Source organism: Anoplophora glabripennis, unplaced genomic scaffold (genome assembly GCF_000390285.2).
Source record: "Anoplophora glabripennis isolate ALB-LARVAE unplaced genomic scaffold, Agla_2.0 scaffold199, whole genome shotgun sequence".
NCBI lineage: Eukaryota > Metazoa > Arthropoda > Insecta > Coleoptera > Cerambycidae > Anoplophora > Anoplophora glabripennis.
In genome coordinates this window covers 753,686-764,996 of record NW_019416314.1, presented here as the reverse complement: position 1 = coordinate 764,996, position 11,311 = coordinate 753,686, and the positions used below count along the sequence as shown (strand labels likewise).

Genomic DNA, 11,311 nt, shown 5'->3' with positions numbered 1-11,311 from the left:
CCGGTCCCGGCGACTGACAGACATTGAAACATCGCTTTCTGGTAATATTTTTTATTAACGACGAATACGCGGCGGCACTAGATAAAAACAAATTAGTGGAATTTAACTACACACGCCTTCCTACGCGTGTATCTGGGACTACTTTCATTTAATACCGTTGGGCGTTTGGGTAAGAAGATAGATTGGCCGTCAAATTTGTATTTTTTGCACCGCCGCTAGGACTGGAACTTTTAACGTTTGTTTGTTAGGAACAAAAAAGTAGAAAGGTTGTTAGGAACACTTAAGGAATCTACTTCTGATAGTAATTAGGCCAGTTAGATGACTGCCGCTATAAATAATGAAGCAGTTTCCATTATTTATGGAAGACCATTGAGTGACAATACATACACTCAATGGTATAATATTTATTAGTTCTAAGCTTCTTGTTAGTTAAATATTTAGAGACTACTTGGACAAGTAAAAGGCAATTTCGATTTTTACAGAGATGTTACAGTATTTACAGATCAGGATATGTAAAATAATTTTCTCTCCTAGTATCTTCGTAGGAAGATCTCGTCAATCAGTTGCACAACAACGATTAACAATGGTATTCATCAAAAGAGTTCGGCTATAATATACGGGGTGTTAATGAACTTATGCTAAAAATTTAAAGGGGTGAAAAAGGAGCAAAAACTGAGTCAATTGATGTCACAAACTTGTATCGGAAGAAGAAAAAGCTAATTAAAAATGTGTTTAAAACTGTTTTGGAACTGCTGAAATACATGTATACGTCACCCCTTTAAACTTCTTTTTGTGGGGATATGTGAAAAATGTAATACAATTCGAGAGGACGATGCAACGCGTGCGAGCAAATTGGATACGTCGCGCTGAAGCTTGTGTGCAAGTAAATGATGGAAAATCAGCAGTTCTCAAAAGGTGGCTCCTTGCAATGTTGAGGTAAGTTAGATTTTAAAATTACATTTTACTCAACACAGATCGTGTATTTACCTCAATTTGACATAACGAACATGTGGCAAAAATATTTGACATAAGTTCATTAACACCCTGTATAAAGATAAAGATAAAGCTCTTTTTTCATACCAAACCTGCGTATAGTCAGGCGCCGAATGATAACACATACCAACAAAATTTAACTTTTTTTGGAAGCAGAAACTTGAATATATATTTCCAAATGATTTAGGTGCGCTGAATCCGAATCTGGCAGCAGAACATCTGATATTATCTACGAGCTTCTCCAATTTTTGGAAGGATAAGGTAGTGTAAAACCCAATGCAATCAAAACTTATCAAGGACGTTTCGAGCATACTGACGAGAATTAATAACCTCGAAGCTAGTATATGCCTGGTGGTTCTACTGACGAATGATCCTAGCTATTTACTTGATGTTGTTGATGTAATTCAATGCTGATCAGGGCATTAGTTGGAAGAGTGGTTGTTTCCCGCAATATTAGTTACAAACATTCAGAACTTAATAAAAGTGACCACCACTGCCAACTTCTAGGAAAAACCTTGCCAACCTACTTTAAATGTTTCAATTCTTCACCACACCGATGAATTTCATATAACTATCGCAATACGCTCTTTTATTTCATTACCATCTGCAACATAGGGCCTCACATCTCTCTTAGGGTTCTAATTGGAAATGAGGTAAAGTACACGCGTTGATATTCTATCACAATCTAGGCTAGAGAAGAAAGAGTAATAGCAAACTTCAGCAAGGCATTGTCAACACCAAGGAAGGATCATTATGTGACCAGGAAGGAGTGATTAACATTATTATCAGCATCACCGTGCATGGAGATGATTATTCCAGTTAAACCACCCAGAAGACCAGATAGCTCATTGGTTAAAAATTTTTCAAGAGTGTGGCTTCACAATTGAACATAGAAGAGAATGATTGTGCCTCAAATGATGTTTACATTGCAATCAAAAAGAGACAAAAAAAATTGGGATCCTGTCCCGAAGAGTTGTGTCGGATGGACAATGAGAAATTAGTGAACTTAGTGAAGACCAACGAAAAGATGTCAGTCAAAAATTTATTATTAGTTGGAAGAACACGGTATTCAACCAAAATTAACTAAATAACCATTTAGGGGGATATAGGACTCTCTAATTCTAGAAAATGGATTACTGAAGAGACAATGGAAATATCAGACCTCAAAGAAGTATGAAAGCAGGTCACTCTATGTATGTTATAACCACGTCCAATAATGTATTGTTACTGCTTTCATAAAGCAGTTTAGTTCTCTAATAATTTTGCTTGAAACAAACGAAGCGGAACTGGAACATCCCCTACGCTATTGACTGCTAATATGATCTTTAATTTCTGTTAAAAATGGACAACTAAACCCTCTTTCCGATTATTCCCCGGCACTTTTTAACACACCGACTTTTCTAGGTTTCCAGACTTACGGAGAACGCGCAAATACTCCCTTCGAACAAGATATAAAGCTACTCTATATCACAGGCTAGGATTTGTCAGCATTATCCGATCTCTCCCGAAAGGAACCAGTATTAAAAATACCGTAATCGAAACGGGCAAATAACACAAAGACCGTTCTGTCGGTACAAGTTAGTATAGTATATTACTCCTGTAAATCTTAAGACGGAGCGAAATATAAAGAAATTTGTAAGGAACATGGCACAGACTCTAATAGCGGAAGAGCGGGAAGAAATTGCCGCAAAACACATGTCTGCTCGTCGGGGATATTACTCAGGTTATGATTGCGCGGTTAAAGTGATTAATATCGGCTAATAAACCCCGTCTAACGGCCGTTTAGCACCCCCGTTTTTGCGCCCTGGTTTTACGGGGTGTCGCCGTGGATCCGGAACAAAATCTTATACACCAGTCGTGTGATTTATAGATATACACGCCGTATGTTTATCCTGCTGCGGCTGATGTTTTCTTGTGACTCTAGGGGGCGCTGTCGGGACGTAATGATTCATGAAATTTAAAATTATGGGGTGTTTTTTCTAGGGTGACTCGAAATGTCGCATTCCGGGAGTTGTATATTTCTCTCTTGTCACTCTATGATCTGATATAAGGAAGTAAAGGATGCTTTTTGTAATTTATGGTGTTATGCTTTTATCTTTGATATTTGCTTATTTAGTATTATTGCTGTGTTGCTTTTTTTTAAAGCCCAGACTGAACATAAAAAAATATATTCCATTGTATCCGATTGCAAAAAATTTGGAAGATATTATTTGTGGCACAGTTTTAGTATTCGCTCCATTTATTTGGATATTTTGCCAACATTGAAAATATAAAGTAAAAGATTTTTTAAATTAACTCTTACGCCATGAGTAAAGGGTTCATTCAATGATGTTTGGGGACCTACAATATCAGTTGTTGTTAATTTAACCGTATTTGTTTGTTATATCTCACCAATACTTTTTTTTCTCAAAACACTGAAGACGAGTAAAGCAAAAAAATGCAAAAATTGTTTCATAGGGTGTAATTGCTTGTATTTCCAGCAAAACATGATGCGTATTTAACGAAACAGTTACACTGTCCTAATGACAATGCATGAACATGAATGTTTTAATATGAATTTTTTAATAGAATCCCAATTAATATCACAAAATCCCCCATCAACTTTTAATTAGTTTTTGTGGGTAAACAAGATACAACATGCTACGCTATTTCAGCCTCTACAACTCTACTAGTCAGAAGTCAATAATTATTATAGCTGGAAAGGCAGCACTCTTTATCTCAGGGTTGAATTTGTCTTAAGTCAGAGCAAGTTATCTGTGAAAAGGAAGTTATTTATTAATAAACTATGTTTGCCTATCGTTCACTGCAGGGATGATAAAAGAAACTTACAGGTTAACTCTGTATATTATTTAATAATCCTGCAGAGAATCAATGAGATATATAAGGATGAAATGAAATTTATGTCACAAATATCGTTAGTTATATCCCCCAAAGTGCAATTGCAAATTGTGTAAAGTAAGATAATTTCTAAATCCAAAATCCTTAAAGCTAATATCATCAAATTAAACTATATGCACTACAATACAGATATCAAATAAACAGTGAAGGATATAGAGGCGAGGTACTTATCTTCAATCGAGGTGTTAAAACTATAGGTATATATTCCTACGACAAGTAAGGTGGTTCCTTGCTATCTCTTTAGGGAACTAAGGTGGTGTCGGTGGTGGGTAGTCCTCCTAATATCAACAAGTGTCTTGTCTCAGAATAGCTGTCAACTAAGCGAGGTTATGTCTCTCTACTCCGCTAACAGAATCACGAAGCGTGGTGATAGTAGAACGAGTTCAGCAGGGTGGGGAGGCAGGATGTCCAATCGTATAATTGTCAACGAAAATTTCCCCAAGATCGCGGTGTTATAACCTAAGACCATGCCCGTTTGTCGTACTTCCAAAATCTTATATTTTCCAAATAATCGTGATAATGAGACGATGAGGGACCGGCTCAAAGAAGCCTAAAAAGTAGACTAATATTTCGATGTGAATATTTTTGAATTTAAAAACCATCAGAGAAAATTATACAAAGAACAATTCTTACCCAACTAAGTGAGTTTCTCCTCGTGAAATACAATCCAGCACAGCTGCTTACGGGATAAACCCTATATAAATATTATTAACGAAATCCAACTTCCGCGTTGATTAACTTTCCAAAAGTTACACAATTGTAATAATATCTTTCAACGAGCTAATGAAGCTACGAAGCGATCCCTTCAACGGTTGAGATTTAAAAGAAAAAACTGACGTATGGAATATGGAATTTTAATACAATGGTCACGTGACTTAGATTTATTCGTTTTGATACAGAGTAAATTGAAGCGTTTCACTAGACACTGGTCACCTATTTGAAACTGTTGTATTATGTTATAAACAAAGTAATATAAAAAGTTATGAATATATACATTGAATAGTAATTGATAATTAATTTTGAAATGAATTGAGTATATTGCCATTGATAAAATAATTAATAAGTAATTATAAAGACATAATTTAATTATTTGTAAATGTTTATAATATTTTTGAAAACCGTAATAAACAATACATTCCTATTTTGTATGTATAATGATATACAGGGTGATTCAGAACTTATCCAAAACAAATTTTTGAATGTACTCGTCTGAAGAAGCTTTTGTCATGAAAACTAATAAAAGTAAGACATTTTTGACACTTGAAAAACTAACGTAAACACTAGTAACAGCGTTAATACTAAAATCAGATTTCAGTATTTGGAATCGCCTGAGTTTACGCGGAGAGAGAGAGCGCATGACGATAAAAACTACAATAGCCCAGCCATGTAAAGGTTGTAAATACTACAACTTCAATAATTTTTTTCTCGGAAATTATAAGGATTTTACAAAAAATTTTTTTACGAATTGGCTCAATTTTTCATGATGCATCTATTCCTAAACTTTTTTGGATAAATTGTCAATCACCCTGTATATAAAATGTAACAGTTTGGTTTACACCTTATTTCCAATTTTATTGATAATTTGCTATGTTACTGTACAGTTAGTTATGTCACTGTTAATCATATTAAAAGTAAATATAGTCCTACAACTAACTTCCTGTCCAACTTCTGTTAATTAGAAAAGTTTCTAGAATAGTCCCGGAATAGTTGTACGAGTCGATGAAGTTGACATTAATAATAAAAAGATTTAGAAGCCTTTATAAATTGCATTTTTAATTACCTTTCTTCGGGCTTTGTCAGGATCCAGGCTATAGAAATTCGTTCATAAAAATCTCAGGGACCAAGTTAATCAGAAAAGCAGAGCAATCAATGCTTTCGTTTAAGTTTTCAAATAATGTTGAAAAAAGAACACTTTGCTAGTTTATTCTGCACTGGTAGATGAAACAAATTAAAAATATACAGGGTGTCCCACCAGGAATCGCCACTATCGATATCTCGGAAAGTACTGATCCGATAAATCTGAAAATTTGCCAACCTAGCAAAGGCAGTAGGGCCAACACAGATAAAATATTTAGAACTTTATGGCACCTCCGGTTATACCGGAAGTCGATTTATGAGGGAACTGAGTTTGAGGGATAGTACAAAGGTTTTAAGGATAAGGTATTATTTCAAAGTAAATAAAAAACAACTTCCTTGCAACAAAACAAAGTAAGACTAAATTTAATAGATACCTATTATATTATCAAATATCTACATAGGTATTAATAATAATGAAACTATCTCACAATATTGTTTTATTACTTCAAACATTTTTTTCAAGACGTAATGACGCAAATTACTAGTCTAAACAAATTAAAATCACTAGTCAAATATCACATCTTCACAAACAATCGACTTTCTGGCCCAGAGGTCAGACCATGTTTATTATACGTTTTTTAGGTCGCTGAATCCGAATCTGAGGTCCATTTAACCCCATCAGCTCAGGATTTTTCATAACCTACAAAAAAACGATATTTTGAACAATTACACCATATAACCTTAAGACTCAAGCAACCAAATCCTATAAACATTTAACCCAATGACATTCCAACCTAATAAGCCCATGAACCCAAACCCCAATAACCCTATAGCCACATAACCATAGGCAATCTGTATTATTAAAACATCACATAGTTGAGGACTCCCTGAAAACCCAAGTACCCAAACCCAAAAACTTCCATAATCCTATAACCCCATAACCTCATAGTTTTATTGATTAATTTATAGTACGGTACAAATTAATTTTTTTCAATAAAAAAAACTAGATCGACTGTAATACTCGGTTCTTCGGTGAATGAGATCAAAGTACAAGGTAATGAAGTTGTGGTTAGGGAATCGTGGGGTTATGAATTGTATGGTCATGGGGGTTTTGAGGTTTGAGTGAAAAAGGGTTTTTTAAGAAATCCTTAACCACATTAAAGTTTAGGCATAATACATATTGCCTATGATTTATTAGTTATGGGGTTATGGGGTTATGGGGTTATAGGGTTATGGGAATTTTTTGGGTGTAAGTACTTGGGTTTTCAAGGTGTTCTCAGCTATGTGATGTTTTGCAATAACACAGATTGCCTATGATTTATTCCTTTGGTCATGGAGTTTGGGTTCATGGGCTTATTAGGTTGGGATATCATTGGGTTAAATGTTTATGGGATTTGGTTAATTGGATTTAGCGTTGGAAGCTTGAGTCTTAGGGTTATTATGGTTTAATTGTCGAGAATATCAGTTTGAGGTTATGAAAACTCCTGAGCTGATGGGGTTAAATGAAAAATTTCCAGATGCAATTAGTTGTTTGACCTTGAAAATTAAAAAACTTTTGCCTGCGGTGCTTTTTTTTTGACCACTTACTAAAAAAGCCACGCGCCTCGTCTATTCACAATGTCACGAGCCGCCACTGGTTCATAGGAACTTGTTTTAGAATTAACTGAGAAACACTTTTATTTTTTAAAACTTTGAGCAGTACCATTCATTTACAAAATATTTCTCAACTATTTCCAGAGCAACCTGCACGGAACAGAAATGGATATCATCGCGCGGATTGTCAATAAAAACTCGTCTCGCGTTCAGTTGAAAAATCATTCTCTCAGGTCCGATAACTCTTTCTATCCCCGGACGAGATCAACAGTCGAAGATAGACCATTTAATTTAAAACGCTCTTCCTCCGTAGTAGCGTTGCGAACACGTCGACTTCCACTATTTTTATTTAAACTTGATTTATGTGTCGGACAAGCGGTATATAAAACAAACAGCCCCGGCGACAAGAGAGCACTCGGGACCATTATAGCTGATATTAATCACCGTAATAACGCGGTTTCAACACAATGATCTCTGTAATTGCTGCCATTTTCACGCCGCCGATAACTTACGACGTGCCGAGTTTTCACTTGTATCTAGGTTTTTCGTCGGGCGCGGTTTTATCATTTTTTTTTATTTATAGTTCCGGGCGTAAGGGTTAAACGGGCCAACTTCTTCGGCGATGTATGGTTTTTTTAATAAGCGCGTTGATTTAGTGGACGCAGGGGAGTGATTTTTCTTTTTTGGGGAAATTTCAATAATAGGTCGTTCGTTATTTCCCGACATTCGATGTCCGACGGAGAAGAAATATTGTGTTAACAAATTTGCATGTGAATAATTGTTATTTATGAGGCACATATCGGTGGATATGAACAAATATAGGCCAGGAAATATAGAGTTGGACGCGACTTTTTGTTTCGGCAAGCTGAATTTATCATTATAGATGCTAAATATTATGTACAATAACATATTAGTTTCCACAGTCATAAAAATGGGGGGAAGATTGTTTACACAATCTTAATGGTGGTTAATTGTATAATTTTTATGTAAATACACGTTTTTCGCTTATAACTTTTTTCCGTTCATTTCCACGAGAAAACAGTAAAGTACTTTTTTTTCAACTTCAAAAAACCCACAAAACTAGCCCTCGCGCGTCAAAAAATATTGATCACCTCAAAAGTTATAAACAGAAAAAGTTTATTTATGACTTTTGAATTAAACATGTATAAACTGCGTTACTATTACCAGAACGTTTTGGTTTCGCATCATCTCAATCTTTATCACTGTCTAATAACTCACACGAAATCTGGAATCGGTAAGTTGAATAATTTACAAGTTATAAGCCTTATAAACAAATTAACTAATTATTAGTCTGGACGATCCCGAGGATCTTCCACAATCGCACTGATTTTTTTCATGATAGATTTAATAATAATACATTGAAATCTATCATTTTTTTTTAATTTCAAATCTGCAACCTGGAAACTTTTTAGTTATATATTATTACATATTCGGAAAGTTAAAAAAAATCGTCAAGATTCGTTGAAAAAGAACGGAGTTATAGACTGTCAAATATATTATTTTCAAGCGAATTTCGCTTATTTAACGGCAGGACTATGAAATATTATTGTCATTTTCTTCGGACTCGCTATCGTTCGCATCCCCCCACCCTTCCGTCGCGCCACGGCTCGCCAAAAATAAAGCGACCCACTGACCTTTGACAATATTTCTTATGCACTTAACATACTTCCACAAATAAAATATTTTTACCTGGGAAAGTACTCGGGTTGCCGGTTATGACAGTATTTTTTTTGCCGCTACCAACCTAATTTGTTTAATAATAAGCCGTCAACTTTGACAGTCTGTACCTCCGTTGTTTTTCAACGAATCCTGACGATTTTTTTTTAACTTAAAGCTCTTTTCATAAGCTTTCCGTATATGTAATAATATATAACTATATCACGCCCGTGCGTCGTATATTTCATTTTGCAACTAAGGCTAAAAAATAAAAAAAAAATCCAGATTGCAAATTTGAAATTAAAAAAAAAANTTTCTGGACAAAAAAGGTATTGTTATTCCCATACTAAAAGACAATCTCCCGGGGGATGATATGGTAGCGTTATTTATCCAGAGGAACAATCTGTCTGTGAGGATGGCATCCAACATAAAAAGATCCCGCGCCTCTGTTGATCAAGATGACGTTAATAAGTTCTTCGACAACATAAAACCAGCTTTGTTAGAATCTACAGGTGACCATATCTACAATTATGATGAAACCAATATTACAGATGACCCTGGAGCACGAAAAGTCATTGTTCCTAGGAATTGCAAAAGAGTGGAACGGGTTCAGAATTTCTCGAGAACAGCAATCAGTATTATGGTGTGCGGAACTGCGAGTGGTGAACTTTTACCACCCATGGTTGTTTATAAGGCCTATAACCTTTACGAAAATTGGTGTGTCGGTGGACCTACTGGGACGGTCTATAGGAATAGCCCAAGTGGATGGTTCGATGCCAATCTCTTTGAGATCTGGTTTACTAAAATTTTAGTGCCACTCATCTAACGGACTAGGCAACCAGGGAAGAGAGTCATCGTGGTGGGCGATAATCTGGTTAGTCATTTCGCCCCAAACGTCATTAGGATTGCACAGGAAGAGGATATTTATTTAACACCCTTTCCACCAAATGCCACGCACTTGATGCAGCCTTTGGACGTGGCAGTTTTTGCACCAATGAAGAGAACATGGCGAGTGATTCTAGACACGTGGGGAAAAGAGAGCCGTTATCTCGGTTCTATTCCTAAAGAACAATTTCCTCTGCTGCTGAACAGACTGTGGTCACAGATTAAACCCAATGTCAAACAAAATTTAATGTCTGGCTTTAGAGCCACCGGACTCTTCCCATGCAATCCACATGAAGTTTTGAAAAGGTTGCCGAATGCTGCAATCCAACAGGAAGAGGTGGGGCGTCTACTGGACACAAGCCTTATTGAACTATTGAAAGAACACAGGGGTGTTGCTAAAGATCCGTCCACCAAACGCAAGCGTGGGAAAAAGGTTGAAGCTGGCACGAGAATTTTGCCTTCCTCTGTGACTGCAGATCATTTAGGTGACAACCCAGAAAATCCACCTGACGATCAGACACCATCAACATCAGTTTTACAGAAACCTAGAGAGACCAACAAGAGAGAAGAAAGCAAACAGTCTTCAAAAGAAAATGCAACAGAAGCTGCGGCAAGCATCAAGAAAAGGGCTTCCAAGAGAATAAAAGACACAGAAGATCAATGCGGAATTTGTAGAGTGAGGTGGACAAACTACAAAGGGCGTGTGGACTGGCTTCAACGCTGCAAGTGCCACATATTGATTTGTGGAATATGCAACGAAAACAGTAAGGACCCCTATTTTGTATACGCAGTATGCGACGATGATTCAGGAGATGAAGATCCATTCCAGACAGATGAAGATGAGGAATTCGTCCCCTAAAACTTTTTCCGGAAAAGTGTTGGTGATTTAGAGATTTATAGTGATTCAAAGTGCAAAAAAAGAATATTATTTAAGTGTTACAGAACATTTTTAAGTTTGTTAATGTTATTTTCCTGTTTGGAATGAAGCATCTTGTACAATTAAAATTATTTCTTGAAAAAAAAGTTTTAAATTTTTTTTTCAAATTTAAAAAAATATACATATATAAAATTTTTGTCCGAGGATTCCATATCTGGGGTTACTTTGTCACTTTAGCCCTTTATACGCATTTTTAAAGCATTTTTAATAAGGTGACAAAGTAGCCCCAAACACGAGGCTACTTTGTCACCCTATTCCTTATATTTTTTTTAATTCCCTATGGATGCTGGTTTTCTGGCTGCGCATACAAAATGATAACGTCGGTATACTTGATTTTTTTCAGGCCAAAAGTCGGAAAAATACAAGAATTACATAGTAAAATATGTCCAGAAGGTGACAAAGTAGCCCCATTTTACGGTATCGGTTTTAAACAACAAGATCATTGTTCAAACAATGATCATAATGTAAAAATGACCAATTATGGAGTTTTTTAGCTGTATTAAAATAAAACAACGCTCTCCAACAGGAGTT

The 11,311-nt window shown here is 35.7% G+C and overlaps 1 protein-coding gene across 1 annotated transcript; it reads left to right on the top strand.

Moving 5' to 3' along the window:
* The first annotated feature begins 9,331 nt into the window (after nucleotides 1–9,331).
* LOC108904015 lies at nucleotides 9,332–10,702 on the top strand. Its single transcript, XM_018706384.2, has 2 exons — nucleotides 9,332–9,726; nucleotides 9,793–10,702. Exons 1-2 carry the CDS (start codon nucleotides 9,332–9,334, stop codon nucleotides 10,700–10,702), a joined length of 1,305 nt encoding a protein of 434 aa, XP_018561900.2.
* Nucleotides 10,703–11,311: the final 609 nt, after the last annotated feature.

Bases quoted from the DNA above. Each gene is read 5' to 3' on its own strand.
- LOC108904015 (XM_018706384.2), top strand. From the start codon at position 9,332: ATGGTAGCGTTATTTATCCAGAGGAACAATCTGTCTGTGAGGATGGCA. The intron at 9,727-9,792 runs GTTCGATGCCAA...CTAACGGACTAG, and splicing joins AGGAATAGCCCAAGTGGATG to GCAACCAGGGAAGAGAGTCA.